The 17,851-nt window shown below is 42.2% G+C and overlaps 1 protein-coding gene across 4 annotated transcripts in view; it reads left to right on the top strand.

Annotated features, from left to right (window-relative positions):
• Positions 1-17,851, top strand: part of LOC144215082 (exostosin-1) — a 32,546-nt gene that overhangs the window by 2,569 nt on the left and 12,126 nt on the right. Inside the window, exons 4-8 of one of the 4 annotated variants that reach the window (XM_077743889.1) lie at positions 331-494; positions 3,080-3,103; positions 3,164-3,453; positions 3,554-3,902; positions 4,062-4,299. In XM_077743889.1, coding sequence (XP_077600015.1) covers positions 332-494; positions 3,080-3,103; positions 3,164-3,453; positions 3,554-3,902; positions 4,062-4,299 — 1,064 coding nt within the window. In that variant the 5' untranslated portion in view covers position 331. Of the gene's footprint in view, positions 1-330; positions 2,774-3,079; positions 3,454-3,553; positions 4,300-17,851 lie in introns of those variants that run through there. The other 3 variants (XM_077743882.1, XM_077743876.1, XM_077743897.1) reach the window with 3 other exon arrangements.

Here is a 17,851-nt window from a genome sequence, read left to right as displayed (position 1 = left end):
TTTAGACCCTAATTCACCATACATTACTGATACTTATCCCAATACTTTTTACTTGATAGTCTTAATTTTTTACCATAAATTTCCAATCTCTTGCTACTGTCCCCAATTTGTACTCTTCATTTCTATGTTTTCAACCTCCAGAAAGTTTTCAACTTTGTTCAGATGTCAAAAAATGCACTTTTTTTTGTATTAGGCTGGGAAACATGTCCACATACTGAACAACACTTAACTGAGTGACCCAGATGCCCACAATCTCAACCTGTGCGGTGACCCCTGAAAAATAGGGTCATTTCTGCATGTCAAAGATTTCATTTCTATTCTCTTCTGCAGAATGTTTCACGGCGTGAGCGTCATTCGCTTCCCGCCCAGTCCATCTACTTCTCACTCATCCATCAATCCATCGACTGACGTGGCGGTGACGGACATCTCGACTGGACAAGGGAGAATCGATGACGAGGGAATGGAAGTCGCTTCCTGCGCGAAACTGGAGCCTGGTAGATTGATGTCATCAACATTTTTTATTACTCTCCTTGTTGTCTCGCATTGAATTAGGAAAAATATTTGCTCAATATCATTTTTTTTCATAAACACAAGGCATTGATTAATGACACTTGACATGGTATCAAAATAGTATTAATGTCAAAGTACTAAACGTGCCAGGGATGGTCGAATTAAGAGAATAAATGAAGAGTCTAGCAGCCATCTTTGGACAGCGCCAATCATCTGTCTGTTAGTCAACTAATTAGCTATCACTCGTACGTCCGCGCTTAATATCCCGCAACATTTGGAGACCGCCATTCATGGAAGATGCGTTGTTATCTTAAATATCTTTTTGGCGATGTAACCAAGCGCAAAGAAGAAGGCGCCACGAGGAAGGCAATTACGCTCAATTTGATCTCCATTTGGACTTTCTGGGCCAGAAGCGATGACGCTCATTTGTATCACAGATTCATTTCTTACTCGGCAGGGCAGAGCGCTCGCAGATTTATTGTTCTGCCGCCGCTCCGATCAATAAAGGGCCCTTCTTACCCCCACCCCACTCATTGGAATTCCAATAGCGCCATGAATTACGAGGAAACCAGTGTATATGACGGGAATGTGTTTCAGTTAGCTTTCTTGGCTAGGCTTTTGTTTAAGTGTAAGTCTTGGTAACATCAGAAAGTTAATGAATTGATTTTTGGCAATGTCTTAAACAGGTCAACTATCTTCAATGTCGATAAAGTCAGGCCCAAGTTCACGACTTGAAATAAAAATGACAAAAGTCCAGTGTCAGATCACTTTGGCAGCATTTTGTGTCAATCCCAATTCTCCAATTCCTCCCTCGTTGGAAATGCATGAAGTGTAATTCACGTGGATAAATACGCCATGAATATTTCAACGCGGTGAGTCGGCGAAGCGCAGCTGCGACTATAAATCAAATTGCGCGCGCTTGGCATCGCGCGTGCGCGAGCTATTCAAATATTGATGCCAAGTCGCGGCGTAGGGCCAGGAATTTCTTGCAATTTAAATACCCCTAAAAAATTAAATGATTATTCTGCTCAAACATAGTAGAGAGTAGCCACAAGAAGGCGGCATTTCATTGGATAAGTGTTGGGTCGATTATTTAACTTCAATTTGGGCCTAAAATGACTTGAACAAAGAAACAGCAACAAAACAAACTATAGAAAATCACTAAGTTAAAATAATACTTAAATTATACACTGTTTCATATATTTATTTCAACCTGTCATTTTTTGACCCCTAATATAACAGTCATTGTTTATGTGATTAGCTCCACCTACAAAATGTAGACTGGACTTAATTTTCTTGTGGTGGACACATTTAATAATGTTTCTCAAATTTGCTGCTGGCCAATATTAACCCGACAGAGGACCACAGTTGGACCGCGGACCATAGTCTGGACACCAGGACCATTAAAAATAGCCACCGGCAAAATCCTTTCGGAAAAAGTGCTTACTAAAGCACCACCTGCAAGCAAGTCAAAACAACATTGAAATTTTTCATCTGCAGCAAATGACGCACTCAACCAAGCATCCATCGCCTTTCCGATTAATATCTCCGATGATGACACCACAACATAAATTCATTTTGATCAACACAAAAATAAAATAATATTTTTGTGAAATACCCTTAAAGTCAAACATTTCTTAATGAGTTTGGCACTGTGGTGTGTTCAAGTTCCATTGAAAAAAAACCATGCAAATCTACGAGCATCGCACCTCCCGTCCCCCCTGCTCACGTGGTGGGGGACGGCTGGCTTGCTCGCTCGCTGCTACGTTCCAAAAGACGACTCGCACGCAGGCAGGCGCGCGTGTTTGTGTGTGCGTCCACCTTCCCCGAAGCCATCCACGCCGCTTGACAATCAAACCGGGACCGCCAAGCGGATCCCATCACCGAATCCCTGGGTGCCCACGACGGATAGGATACATCGTTCGAGGACTCCAAGCCCACCGGGAAAAGTGACGAGCGTGGATTTTCGCTCTGGGATGGAAGCGTGCCGAGGGGACGAAGAGAAGGCAGCGGACTCGCACCCAGTCTCCGTTTCTTGTTGTCCTCGGATGAGAGAAGGGGAAAAAGTTTCCCAGCCGGATGGGTGCCCGGAGATTATGCCGCTGGTTCACGGACTTGGAGCTCGCGCGCGTGCGTGAGCGCGCACGTTATTTGCCGCTACCTTAAACTACGCGCGTGCGGGGTAATGCACGCGCGGGGTGCGGGGTCGACAGCAGTAACATCCAGCCGTGCCGCGACTACAGGTGGCCCTCATTGTCAAAAGGTAGGAGCTAAAAATATACACTTGGGTGACGTCAGCTTTGTTAAAAATAACTTTTGGGATTAGCCAGGATGTTTTTAAGATGACTTTTTTTAGGAAATTGGAAAAAGTTTGGAAGGAAGAGTAATATTTAGTGTGTACTTTGGAATTGACACTTATACCTCATCAGCAAATGTACCTAACAATGTTTTTTAATGTGTAGTTTATCCAAGCAGCTAATTCTAATATTAAGAGAGAAACATTGTTTTAATTACAAAACTACTGACAAATAGTATTCTATTAACTTGAGCATTTTCTATTCATTTTCAGTGAGCCAAATCCCAGAATGCCATGGTAAGGCTAGGGCGACATCCCAGTGGCTCCACCTGACTTGAGCCCACCTCCCTTTACCAGACACCCCCGTCCTCGATCTCCCAACCTTCCCACCCCCCACAGCACACATGCAGGCCAAGAAGCGGTACCTGCTCGTGTCTGTGGGGGTCGCTCTTCTGTTCCTGGTCTACATGTGGGCTCTCCAAATTGCCGATATCGAGCAGCAACATCGGTGGTACGCCCACCACCAGTTGCCCCAGTACCCCGACTACTACCAAGAGGCGGAACGGGCCGGGTCGCCCAAAAACCCCGGACCCTGGATGGAATTGACCCAACTGTTGGGACCCTACTTGGAGGGAGGCGAGCAAGAGGTGCAGTAACTCTGGAAGACTTCATTCTGTGGCTAAGATATCCATCATTTTTCCCATCTATTGAAGTTGCATGCACTAAGTTTCTCATGGTCCTTTTCAGGAGGACGGTCCTCAAGTCCATCACCAGCACAGCTCACCCAGAGAGCGACGTTCAGTGCGCGACAACCTCTACAAGAACAAACGCTGCCGCATGGAAACCTGCTTTGACTTTTCCCGTTGCCAGCCCCACTTTGGCGTCTACGTTTACCCGCTCCAGAGGGGCGACCAGATCTCCGCCACTTATGTCAAGATCTTGTCCTCCATTCAGGAGTCTCGCTTCCACGCCAGCGACCCCTCCAAGGCTTGCCTTTTCGTCCTGGCCGTGGACACCTTGGACAGGGACCGCCTGTCGGCCCAGTTTGTTCAGAACGTCAGAACGCGGATCCAGAGTTTGCCCACGTGGAATGACGGTAGGAACCACCTGATTTTTAACCTCTACTCCGGAACTTGGCCCGACTACACGGACGATCTGGGTTTCGAGGTGGGCCAGGCCATGCTGGCCAAGGCCAGCGCCGACGTGGCCAACTTCAGACCCAATTTTGATATCTCCATCCCCTTGTTCTCCAAAGACCACCCGCTTAAATCGGGGAGCGCCGAGGGCGCTCCCCCTCCCTCGTCCTCCAGGCGCTTCCTGCTGGTCTTCAAAGGCAAGCGCTACTTGACGGGCATCGGCTCTGAAACCCGCAACGCCTTGTATCACATCCACAATGGCGACGATATTGTCCTGCTGACCACGTGCAAGCACGGAAAGGAATGGGAGAAGCACAAGGACTCCCGATGTGATCGCGACAATCGAGAATACGCAAAGTAAGTACACATTTTTCATACAAATATGAAGTAAACCAATGGGTTGAACAAACTTTGCCAGTACAAAAACTTACTATCACTGTATTTACTCTTCTACACATTCCATGAACATTTCATTGTCCATTTTGTGATACACTTTGAATATTAACATATTTAACATAGTTCAATGTATTATGTTTGCATCTACTTTAACGGCATTCCCTTTTTTCATATCCTCTACATGTTTAATGTGTCAGTACCCTTGACTACATTAAATGGAAGGGTCTACTGACTAGACTAAATAAATTAAACATCTACCACCACCAATGCAAACCAAAGAGTTAATGGAATGTTCCATTTGCATCATAAACCTGGGTGAGTACCATATTTAATCCTTTGCATATCACGTTGACCATATTCCCATTTTAATGTTCAAACATAACAAATGTATATCATGTCCATACACGCATTGCAACCCATTTACATCATACAAACAAATGTGACCTATTTATGTATACACGTTGTACAACTCTATTTTTACATCATATTTGACACGTTTACACCATGTTCACATGTTATTTACTAGTTTGTAGTCGACACCTTGTCTTGCATATTTATAAATTGAATTTCTATTGACTTTATTATATTTATTAGGGACATGATTTTCAATGCACTACATTTATTACTGACTTACTTACTTAGACATTACTTAGCTTCTTTACTGTGAATTGTAGTGAGCTTATCTGTATTTTTTTTGGATCGGGAGACCTACAAAATAAGGTAAGTCGGCTTCAACTCGACTGCTAAAATATACGATCAGGGCACTCTTAACATTAACAGCGACTCAAAGGTTACAACCGCCATCGTAAACTACTACAAAGCCTCCAAAAGTAAAAGCACAATACCAAAGTAAATGGCGTCGTGGTCTTAATAGCTAAAAAAAAATAAAAATAAACGTCTTGATACTTCGACGCAGTTCATAAAATCAGTTTTACAGAAAATAAAAGCGCGGTGCGAACTGTAAGAGGCCGCTAATCAATAGCAGGCGCGAATGAACACAGAGCGCTTAAGAGGCTCTTTCACTAAAAGTAATTAGCACATTCTCCCTGGCGGCCTGATAGCTTTTTATTATGAAACTGGATCCCAATTTCACACTCTGTGGCTTTTGGCTTTTTTTTTTTTGGTGTTGTTCGCTATCTATTTGAATATGCAGTCATAGAAACATTCCAGTCAGCCATTTATCTTTTCTGTCAATCATCAGATTATAGTACTGATCTTAGATCCTTGTGATGAGTATAAGTGGTTGGGAACATGAATGAATGAGTGAGTGAGTGAGTGGAGTAGTTGTCAATGTGGAAAGTACTTGTAAAAATTGAAGGGAAAAGTGGCCATAGATAATCAATGCAAATGTCAAGAGTGGACATGTAGGTGGCGTGGCAGCAGCGCGTCCGTCCGTCTCCCCGGCCGGCTTTGCGTTTTCACCTTCATCTTTCCGCCTCCTCATCCTCCGCTTTGTTCCCTTATCAGCCGTCATGCTCGCTCGTCCTCGCCTGCCAAGCTTGCCCAGGCAAAGCGTGGAAAAAGCTTTCGCTGCCGTCTAAGTGCATCTTTTGATGCGAGTGCCGATGAAGAGCACCACCAGGGATAATAACACAGTGCCACTTTCACGTCGGAGAGAGAGAGAGAGAAGACAAGATAGACGCTTTTTTAAAACAACTTTGATGCATCTGACAATCCCGCCCGACAGTATAATGAAACAAAAGATGTGGGAGGAAGAAGCAGAAGGGACAACTAACAAAGTCAAGACCGGATTGTGTTCACAGACAAGACCAAGATCCAGAAAGTCTAGAATTCATTGACCAAACCAGTTTACCAGTTCATCACAACAAGTCCAAGTTGAAGGTTTTCAAACATTCGAAGTCCATCACAAGAAGTAAGAAATAAGAAGAATTGAGATATATTATTCGGAAAGACTGCCCATAGCTACAAAGTTCATCTGACATAGTTAGCTGCATCTCATTTTATTTAGCATTTTTACAACCACCAAGTGTTGCTTATGGAGACATTTGTCGTGTGGACATAACCAGTTCCCATTCACTTCCTTGTTAATAGAAGCTTTTAAATCACTTCTTCCCATTCGCTAGGCAGCCGGCAGACTCGTTCAGAAGTCGTCAATACACCCAAGGCTTCGCGCCAAGGCTTTGCGGGTGAGTAAAAACAGCCGTATCGATCCGGCGTCACGGCGGCCAATCAGCAGATGAATGGAGGCTAATGCTCCCCTCTTGGCACGTGAATGCCAAACATGGATTGCTATTCATTCTCAGCGACCCTCCGCTAGCCTTGGCCCGAACTAGTGGGTCGCAAAGATTGTCAGTGTGAAGACAAATCGAGAAGTGCAGAGAGTGATACCCAGGCCAATCCAGGAATGAATTTCCGAGCTGCCCTACATCATCACAATAGCCCCATAGGAGTAGTTTTTCAGCAAATACTAGATTGAATCCATGTGAGAGAGAGAGAAAACCTGATGGAGTTCTTTGTTTATCTGCTCCAACTCTGAAGAAACTATTAATTCTCCATCTGGACGAACAACTCAAGACGCTTCCCACGTTCTGAAGGGTCTTTGCACTCTATTCTCTATTGCCTAAATCACCTTCTTCTTTCGTCTATCCGTCACATTCCCGTCTCTACTTCCTCATAGTTTTAGTCATCTACCATCTTTCTCCCTCTCCTTTCACTCCCTTGCGGTTTGCGATGGCATCTTTTCTCGCTGGGTGAGACGGAATTACGGGGCGGTAATGGCAACGCGGCGAGATGGACCGCAGCGGGGGGAAACCAAAGTGTTGTTTGTCTGGGGAAAACTGTCTAATGGACTTCTGTCCACGCTAGACAATACTACTTTTGGATTAATTTGGTGGCGGAAGAAATGTGAACAGTGCCTGGGTGCGATGGGTCTCTGGTACTCGCCCTTGGTTCTACCACAAACTTTCCACCATCTTAGGAGCATAGTTTTACATCTTTTTGTTTTGTCAGTAGTAAATGTGTTGTAGTAGAATTTGTAGAAAAGGCCTCGCAATCAAAATAGTCTGAAACGTTTCACTAGGGCGGTCTAGTACGTAATAGTGTAAAGATACAAAAAAAATATATATAGACTGATCAGTACTTCAAGGTAAAACATAACGAAACAAATATTCCCTTCACTTTGACGACAGTCGGCGTTAAACTTGTGTGGCTGCGTAAAAATGCACCAGCAGGGATTTACAGCTCATTGGCTCTCATTATGAAAATGTGATATTGTGCTGGAAAGCCTCCGGCTGTTCTGCGCTGGATTAGAGAGGTGGCGCTGAGCACAGCTGGCACTCAAGCGACCGACCAACCTCGTGCCCCCACCACCATCGCTCATTTCTCTTGCGAGATGATCAGATCAGCAATTCCAATCTTATCGTCCTTTGCGGAACGTTACCGAGAAGCTAACGAAATGCGCATTGTCTTCTAGTTTGGGTATCTCTCGAAGGAGAATGCTTAAGGTTCTTTTTAAAAACAAACAGTGAAGGATTAGACGCAGGCAGGCATGTATTCTTTATCCTCTGTCAAAAACAACTAACAGTATAGCTTATTCCGAAATTAGGAAATGCAAAACCCCCGTTTCTTAGATCTCTACATGTAGATCGTACGAGGTAGTATTTGATTACGCTCCAAAATCCTCATTCTCAATACGCAGTTTGTCCAAAAGGTCGTTTTATATCGTTTTTAATCAAATCAAACGAGCCCAAAGATGCACGAGTGGAAACGCTCCCGCAAATGGCGCCAAACTAATCACAATTTGTTTTGCTTAATTCACTTTTTAAGCGAGGCCATCGCTCCCTGGGTTGCCTTCCAAGGTCTGATTTTGCTTTATGTCTCGGAACACAGATGGTGCGCTTTGGACTCCATGCTTTCCGTTAACCCCAAATTTTGCTCTACCCGTTCTTTTTCAAATGTAACATACAACATTATATAAATATCCAATCAGGCTTCTGCTATAAATTAACTTGATTGTAATAATATCACTGCCAGAATACATAATATTGTCCTTTACGTCATTGTACACGATTTATTTACATAATATATAGGCGGCCATCATATATAAGGTAGTAAAAAAAAACACACAGTTGGATTAAATTAGTCTTTAAATGATATTGCACCAGGGTGAATCGCATATGTGAATTAGCACTCAATTAGCTTGCGGTGTTAGCACATCTAATACGTGTCAGCAGTGTGTTCCTTTTTAACGGCACCATATGTGCTTTCTGCTGACTGATACTCGCACGTGATATTTACCATGTTCAAAATTGAAGCCCAGATAGTCAAAGAACAGACAAAGATCGCACCATTTTTACCACGCAAGGCCCGGCCAGCCAGATGGCGCCGACGGCCCGGTCGGTAAGCTGCGACCCGTGGAGAGAAAATATAATTCAAATCAACTGTGTGCTTGTTTTTGTCCTTTTCAAATCCATCTACAAAGCAACGCTAACAGCCCCCATTCACATTTTGGCCATGAATAATTCACGCTAATAACGACATCCAACAATAACTTTCTAAAGATCGTTCTTGGCTTTTGTTCGTTTGTGCCAAACACTTGAAAAGACGGCCTTTGTGATTTAACCAGTTCTACAAATTTCTACCTGTAGTTTGACTTGATTTTTCATATTGTTAAACCCTTTGAAAAAATCTTTTTAATATGACCAGACGCAACAGGCCTGAAATGACAACCACAGAGTCTTACAAATATATTTTAACACAATTTCCAGTATATCCAACAATTTTTTGGACAACATCCAACAACGCAGCGCACGCTAACGGCATCATTCTTAACAAGTATCCCCCGACGATCGTTACATGTAGAGAACCTTTTAAAGAGGACGTATAGCGGAAGATTGACTTTTTAATTGCTTGTAAACAAATAGTTGAGGCTCCAGAGTGCTTGTCTAACACATCAAGTGTGAAATTAAACGACTAAAGTAAATCTGTTACCTGGCCATTATGGGGGCGGAGTGTCTATGCCTTGTATATACACCCAACAAAACAATCTTTATTAAATCACAGAGCATAATTTGCATCATTTTGCCCTTTGCCATGACCATAAAAATTTTTAAACTCCTATTGTTGATTTAATAACACTCTTTTAACCTCGTATTTGTGTAGTGAACCTCACATACTTGGTTACTATCAACATTTCATTGCTAATTTGTCGTCCATTTCCACGTAGCAATACCACAATAGCATGCAGATAGGGTGAGGTCGGAGAAACGATCGGAAGCAGACATATCCGGAGACGCCATGGCCTCCAACAAACAGGTTAAACGTTGTTTAATTAATCCGAGTCGAGGGTGACGCGAGGCCGCCGCTTGTTTATCCGACACCGCCGACTCGATCAAACATTCATAACACACACGCACCAAAACTCCAGAGTGCTTTCTATTTTTACCTCCAGGAATCGTTTGCGCCGCATTCCGTTTAATAGCAATCGGAAGCATTACCCTGCTGTTTATTAATTACATGTTCGTCATATGCGAGTGTATGAGTAAAACTAAGTGACTTGTTTTGAATCATTATAATTATGTACAACTAATGTAAAAGGTCCAAGCAATTTTGTAACTTTATCGTTTACTTTTGTGTAGTCAGATGTACATTTTCAACTATACGATATGTAAGGTGCTAGTTTAGATCAAATTATATGATGGAGTTTGTTTTATAGGTGTTGAAGCCCAAATAGTTCGTTTGTAATTTGATTGACTTTTGAGTATTTGTTCCCCATCATGTCCGTCCTTGGATTTTGTCCTTTACCTCGTTATCGTCTCTGTTTACCTGTTGACATCCTTCCTCAGCGTATCCTCTTTCTTCAATCCACGCTCTTACGGGATTGACGTCTTAAGAGCAACTTCAGGCTGTTTTGCATATATTCATTTTCACCGTCTGGTTTCTATTTCCTCCCTGATTTGGGCTCAGCACCGTTAATAGACTCGAGTCGAGTACGTAAGTCTATACGTAGCTAATATGCCGGCTAATGGCCGAGATAATGATTGGAAGAACATGCCTGCTTAGCGCCGATCCATTTACGGACTCTTGGCGTTTTTTATGTTTAGCGAATTATCTTCATCTTCTTAGGTAAAGTTCGATCCCTGTCGGGTTCTGAACTTCTGGTAGTATCTTTTAGTCAATCTAAAACAAACAGAAACTGTTTTCTTTCTGGTCACTTGATTCTTCTGGTCTGTAAAAACAGTTTCGACAGGCTGACAAAAGCTCCATTAGCGTCTTTGTGTCTTATAGTCTGCTTTTTATCTACTTTTGCTACATTACAGAAGATAGATATGGTAGGGGGAAAAATAAGGGCCTCTTGTACACTGTCGTTTTCAGGACGGCGCCGTAACGAGAGCGAACAAAGGAACATGACATCAAGCGAGGGCGAGACAGGCGCGTCATGAATATTACACTGATAACACTAGAGGCGACGCAGCTGGGAACAACAAAGTGCTAAGTAGTACTACCGCTCTCGTGCGGAAAAAACAACAAAAAATATTTTGCGGGATTATTCAAGTGATCGTTGTTTTTGGAGTTAAAAATAAAATGGCAATTGCCCTTCCCAGTTAAAATATACGTGTAAAGTAATTATTTTAATGACCAAAAATAGTCATAAACCTAAAAATGGACCTGGAAAAAGTAGCTATTGCGGACAGAAAAACATCTTGATCGTAAATATCTCTGTGGCTGTCATTAAAATATTGCCGTGGTATCCATCTTGGCGTCCAATGAGCAGCATCACCTCATTAGGCCTAATGAATTCCCCCTCAAGGGACGCAAGCTTAATTGGCTAACGCTGATTTTGTCGTCGTGCCGAGTCCGTTAACGGCAAATCGAAGCTTGGCGTTGGCACTCTGTTAAAAGCTATTGACGGGAATGTGCTTTTCTATCCTAACAACGTCAGATTGGAGAAATTGCGGGTTTTCTTTTTGCCAGAAACAAGAATAAAATTGTGCCAATAGATAAAATACTCTGTGTGTTAATAGTCTGAAAAAGCAAAACGTCTTAAGAGTCCAGTATGAAGATTTTTTTCTAAAAATGGCGTGCCGTTTGTCCATTTTGAAGTCCCACGAAGCCAGACGCACGGCGGGTGAGAAAACCGCATGTGACAGCTGAACGGCCGAGGTGCAGCCCGGCGAGTCCCGGGACGCCCCGGAAAAAGCACTCGCTCGCTCTTTTATTTACGCTCGCCATATTATTAAGCAGCCTTCGACTCGAGTTAGCGTGAGCTTCCGTCTGCCGCTCTGCTTTATTCCCGGGAAAAAGATTTGGGAGTAGACTGACTTGGCAATTTTTCTGGTCGCTAATGTTTTTTAAGAATAAGCCAACTGTTTATTAGTCATGTTGAGTAAAGATTTGAGCTTGATATCACTCAAATTATTCTATTTGTTGAAGTAAATTTTTAGGTTCAGATGTTCATGTATGGTAATTGGTTTTGAGTTCACGGTATGAAGGTGCTTTGTTTAATTTTGCATTCTTTTTGAAGGGAACTACACAGTCACCTCTATAACCAGGCGTTGGAATTTTTGGTACAAAATCTTGCAGTGGAGGAGGAGCTTTCTTACACAAGATTTTGTAAACTCATTTGGCAGATGCATGATTTACAGTGTTGTTCCACTTCAGGCATTTGTGTATTTTTTAATGGTGCCTAGCTTTACTCTCTGGTTTGAGCCGTGTAATCTATATTTAATGTTATAAATTAGGAATTAAGATGAAATTGCTTGTCGTAAATTCAGGTTGAGACAACAAACAACAACAAAGACAGTAGATTGACTTTCCAGAAAAAATACTTGTTCTCTTTTTCATCAGACCAACGGACAAGCTAGAAGCATTTTTCTTGGCCCAAACCCAAACATCGCCTTGTAACCGTACCCGTACTTCACGCTGTGATTTAGGCGCCACACCACAATCGGGCGCATCTTTTCCACCCTGACGTTTTTAGCCCATCCACGCCGTCTTCACTCATTCCGACAGGCTCGGCAGTAAAGAAGCCGCCGCCACAGACAGGTTGACTCCATATAAACGCTTCGGGGGCTAACAAGTATATCTGGATGTTTGGCTGTTTTGCCCTTCGGATATGCCGGCCGTCAAAAATGTCTTTGCGTGCAGGTTTTTTTGGGGGAATGACGGTTGGAGGCCTCAGGTCACCACGTCAAGCTTTCATCAGCAAATGTCACCTTTAAATGGATTTACTGTCGACTTTTATACACTCTTTATACTATTAGCTCCATAGTATTTTTGTAGAATTTGATTTCTGTGTTGGAATAGATTGTGTTTTGGAATAAGAGGATGATCTTCATGTTGGCAGTCACTTCACAAGATGGCAACCAGTCCAATGTAATCAATATGCAAAAATCATGTATCTGTGTGGTCCCATTTGCAGGTTTTAATCCAGTTTTGGCTCTGGTTTGCGTTCTTGGGTGACCACTCGTGGTGAGGGATTACGGCAAAAAATAAAGGTTGTTTTTGGTCAAGTTCAGCAGATTTGAATTTTAAAAAATGGACGTTGAGTTGACCCTTATTTGTTTTATTTTTTCAGTCCTTTGAGCCTTTTTTTTAGCGTTTGAGTATTGTCTGTTGGATGACAAAAGATAGGCAGAGAGTCTCCAGATGAGGGGATTATTCTCACATTCTCACATGCTGTCCAAATAATTGTTCTCCTTCTGTTTCCGCTGCTGAAAATCACACGGCTTGGCCTGGCAGCTCGCTAAATGCGCACGGGGATCAGCGCATGTGTTTGCGAGTGGATATGTCGTGATTGTTTTGTGTGGCAGTGCATGTGTGTGTGTCTTGTGTCTATTTATGGAAACCAAATACCAGTTTCAAAGATGGCAAAGTTAGTAAGCATGGCAAATGCTTTAGGTTACTCCTTTAAATGATAGTAGTAAATTGTCAAAACAACTAATGTCTTGATTTTGCTTGTGATGCTCAAGTCGAGTTCATAATGCTTTCCAAAACTGCAATGTAAATGTCATGTCTATGCTTTACTTAATGCCTTCTCATTTGTACTTCATTTCTAGGAATAATAATAATAGGGAGAACATGCAGTGCAGTCTTGTTGAGTGTCGGCAGTCCAGGTAGTAAAAGCGTGAGTAATTGATGGCCAATGAGTAAAGTTCATTAGGCGTGTGCGCGGGTGGGTTTTGCGCTGGGGCGGGGAGAAGAAATACATTTCATTTCATAGCTCATTAACCTAATGGTGGCTCCTCCGCTCAGTTCTCGGATGATGATTTCATTTTCAAGGCGTGAAAGTCCACTTTGGACGATTTGGTTAGCAGCACTCAAGCCCGGGCGTCGTACAACAAATTATTTGGCAGAAATACGCTCTTAAATTTTGTGGGGATACCTTTGTATGATTCTATTTGGATTTAGGCATCATTTAACACATTTCTGTTTGTTTTTCAGTACAGGTGTCAAAGTGGTGGACCAGGGGCCAAATCTGGCCTGCTGCATCATTTTGTGTGGCCCGGGAAAGTAAATGAGTGAGTGCCGACTTTCTGTTTTAGGGCAAATTAAAGTGAAGAGTATAGATGTATATTATATTTCCTGATTTTCCCCCTTTTAAATAAATGATTTAAAAAATTTCTGTGTTGTTAGGTCAAAAACTGTTTTGTAAAATCTAAAAAATATATTTTAAAGAAGCTCAAATAAATATTGTTTTAGATCTATAAAAAAACTGAATATTCAGGGCTTTTCATCCAGTTCTTTTAATCCATTTATAAAAATAAAAAAACATCTAAATATCATATCTAAAAACCCTCCCCCCCCCCAAAAAAAAACACTAGATTGGTCTTGCTCTTCATCTAAAGCTCAAATGGGCTGACTTGAATTCCAATTCCACTTTTTCTCGTTCCGCTCACGTGAGTGACGGCGCATGCTTGGTCACTGTAAATGTGGCGAGCGCACAATGACATTAGAAGGATTTTCTCCATCTGCCAGGGAGACGCATTAACCTTAAACTGATATTTAAATGTCACCACGTGTGTGTGTGCGCTCCTAGCATAATAGAAGAGCCTAATTAGACGTGGCCCGAGTCTTTCCAGTAATAGATTTTACATTGGTGCACATGACTAATTCGTAGGGGTCAATGTTTGCAACAATTAGGCTCAATTACTAAACAGCGCCACCTGCACCTTGGCACTTAACCACCCTTGTGCAACATCATTTCGGTATTTGCACTATTGTACGTTACACTAAACCAAGGATGTCAGACTCGGGTTGGTTTGCAGGCTGCATTAATGTCAACTTGATTTGATGTGGCCATTTTAGATATAATATTTAGATTAAAAATTGTATACATTGATTAAAAGAACTGGATCAAAAGCCCTAACTATTCCATTTTTTATAGATCTAAAACAATGGTTATTTGAGCTTTTTTTTCTTAGTAAAGGAAAATCTTTTAATCATTATGTTCCATATTAAAGTGGAAAACTGAAATTATTTGTATATGTTTTTAGATTTTACAAAAGGATTTTTTAACTAAAAACACAGAATAAAATGATTAAAAAATACCATTATTGATTTAAAAGGGGGAACATCAGGAAATTTAATATACTTTTGTAATCTTCATTTTAATTTTATCCTAAAATAGAAAGTCGGCACTCATGATTGACTTTCTTGGGCCACACAAAATGATGTGGCAGGCCAGATTTGGCCCTGGGCCGCCACTTTGATACACTAAACTGTTATCCCTTTTCATTAGCAACAACTTGTGAAGTAGGTCAAAAGGTCAATTTGTTGGTAGTTTGCTTTCTCTGGTCTTGGACCAAAATCTGCTCTTTTCTTATCTGGACTTTGTTTTGCTTTTTCACAGTGTAATTTTTGTGTACTCTCATCCTTCCATCTCCAACATTTCCCATCATGCCGGTGGCTACCTATCTCAGTCCATCTTGGTTCTTATTCAGACCACAGACTTTTTCAAGTTTGGTCTGGACCAAATGAGGGCAGGTGCAAATACACCTCAAGTTCCGATAAATGGACTGACCCCCATTGTGGCTTTTAAAACTAAAAGTCCAGTCGTCATTTTGAATGCTTGTACAGGAGTTCACGATCTTCCTCCCGCGCTACGCTGACGAGCAGATGGCGTGTGCTCAAGTGTGTGTGTTTAGGTGGGTGCGCCAGTTCCCTGAAAGTGTGTGCTCAGCACGCCGACCGGTCGCCCGCTGGCGGGCGTCCAAAGGTTTGACAAATGGGATGTGACCCACAGGTGGCGCATATTAGCAGAGCTTCCGTGAGGACTAGCCTGCTCCTGGAAAATGTTGGTGTGGCATTCAGGGGAGATTTGACTTTTTGGAATTTACAATTCCAGTTGAATCTTTCTTAATTTGAGTATTGAAGACATGGCAAAATCTTAAAAATAATGTTGATGGTTTTCTATTGTTTATTGTGTAGGAATGAACTTGTAATCTTCAGTTCTTTCTAAAAGTACTTTTTTCATCTTTGTGTAATTCATTTTCTGTGTTGATATAAAATTAGGTTTTAAAGATGGAGTGTTATTTGTGAGAGGATCCTTCTGGTTGTTTATTATATTAATATAAAGCTGACCTACTCTCAGATGTTCAAGTTTTCTATACAGATCCTCTTTAACTATGTTAAGAGAAGAACATCTTTTAAAGAAATCATGACAAACGATATTCATCAAATCCCCCTCCAGACACAGTCCAGTTTGTCACTTGGATTGATTGACAGCTGAGTGATGTTGAAATAGCCGAATGACGTTAAAACGCACTGAAGGTAACACATGCCCACGGGTTAAGTTGACGTAATGTTTTTATTTGGTGTCGCCTGACGCTTGCCTTCTTCGCCACTGGCTGATTGGACAAATCAGGCCAACAGATGCGTTGTTGTTTTTGTTGTTGTTCACCTTCCTCTTCTGTCGACATTCTCTTTATTTCTATTTTGTCATTGACCGCCAGCTCTCTTTCATTACGTCTTGATGGATGGGGCTGTGAACCCCCCCAGACCGGTTCTAGGACTTTCTACACTCTGTTATCACCTAAAACGTAGTTCCAACTTGTAGTTTTTTCTTTAGTTCTTTCGTTTTGACATGATTCAACATCCCTACTTGTGCTTTAAAAAATTTCAGGACAAAACCCTGTTAAGTAAATGTGGGTCTCTTGGTCTGTTGTTTTGTACCCTTCATCTCTTCCCATGTGGGATGATCTGTTTACTTCACTCTCGGCGTACTATGTCCGTTCATTCATCTTCATTCGAGTGTATTTCAACGGAAAGTATAGAAATACTTTACGATAAATTTAATATCGTATTTCTCATCCCTAGCCTTTGGGTTATCAAAGGTCGTGGGAAATCTTGCCTGTCGGACACCAATTGTTTGACTTGGAAGTTCTCCCTGGGGCCAATTAAAAAATATCGGGAGATGTCTTGAAATATCTTAAAAGTTGGAGGGCGTTTGTTTGAGGAAGGTGACTCATCAATTCCCCTCCTAAATCTTCCTTTCTCATCTTGTGAGGCCAGCAGAGCGATGTAATATGATCATCATCTCAATCAGCGGGGAGGGAAAATAAATGAAATGGGCTTTACCAATTGAAAATGAGCCGCGGGATCGGGCCCGGGTCAATTATCCGCCGATGCGCTCCGATTAACAGAAATAATCGCCGCAAAGAGCCAGACGCCCAAGAGTCCATTTTCTCCGCGTTTCTCAAAAGTTTTTATTAAGACTTATTCCAATGATAAGCTTTAACTTGAGAGTAGAAATTTGAGATACAAGCAAATAACTCCACTGTTTTCCTCCCAAGAGCTTGCCTTCTCCTACAGTACTTGTATATATTTTTTTCCAGTTCTGGTCAGACCGCGCTAGCCAAACGTCTGCTTGATGGATGGTCTCTATATTCTCCGACGCCGTGCCTCCTCTGGGCGCCGCACCTGGGAATATAATTGAAAACGCCCTCCGCTTCCTCCATTTTCTTTGGCGGTGTTGCGTACTCTGCTTCTTCTTTGGCCCTTCTGCAACAATAGCCACTTGTTGTCAAGAATTCCAGTACTTCCCATCCAATGGCTCGACTCTACTTAGTCTTGAGGGTGATTGACTACACCGGAAGTAGAGGCAAATGGCGGCTAATCGGTAAACATTGCGTGGACATAATGGACATTGAATTGGTTTTATCACCAACACATTCAACCCTATGTTGGTTGCTGATCTTCCTTCTTTTGAATTTGCATGTTCTCCTCAGGCTTGTGAGGCTTTTCTTGGGGTACATACATACATATTTAGATATAATATTTATATATATATATTTCTTATAAATTGATCTAAAGTTCTGAATATTCCGTTTTTTTATAGATCTCCACTGTCTCCAGGTATGATTGTGAAGGGTCATTTGTCTTCTTGCGCTCTGTGATTGGCTGGCCACCATTTTCAGAACCCCGGTTGACTGGGATCAGCTCCAGCACCACCCAACACTCTCGTAATAGGTGAAATAGACGCCAAAGGAGAAGACCGCCCCCCGCCGTTTCCCCTCGATCAGCAGAAACGATCGCTTTACCCGCGCTAGGCGAC

Source organism: Stigmatopora nigra, chromosome 2 (genome assembly GCF_051989575.1).
Source record: "Stigmatopora nigra isolate UIUO_SnigA chromosome 2, RoL_Snig_1.1, whole genome shotgun sequence".
In the NCBI taxonomy this organism is placed as follows: Eukaryota; Metazoa; Chordata; class Actinopteri; order Syngnathiformes; family Syngnathidae; genus Stigmatopora; species Stigmatopora nigra.
Note: the sequence above shows the minus strand (reverse complement) of the source record. Positions and strands in the feature narration are given on the sequence as shown.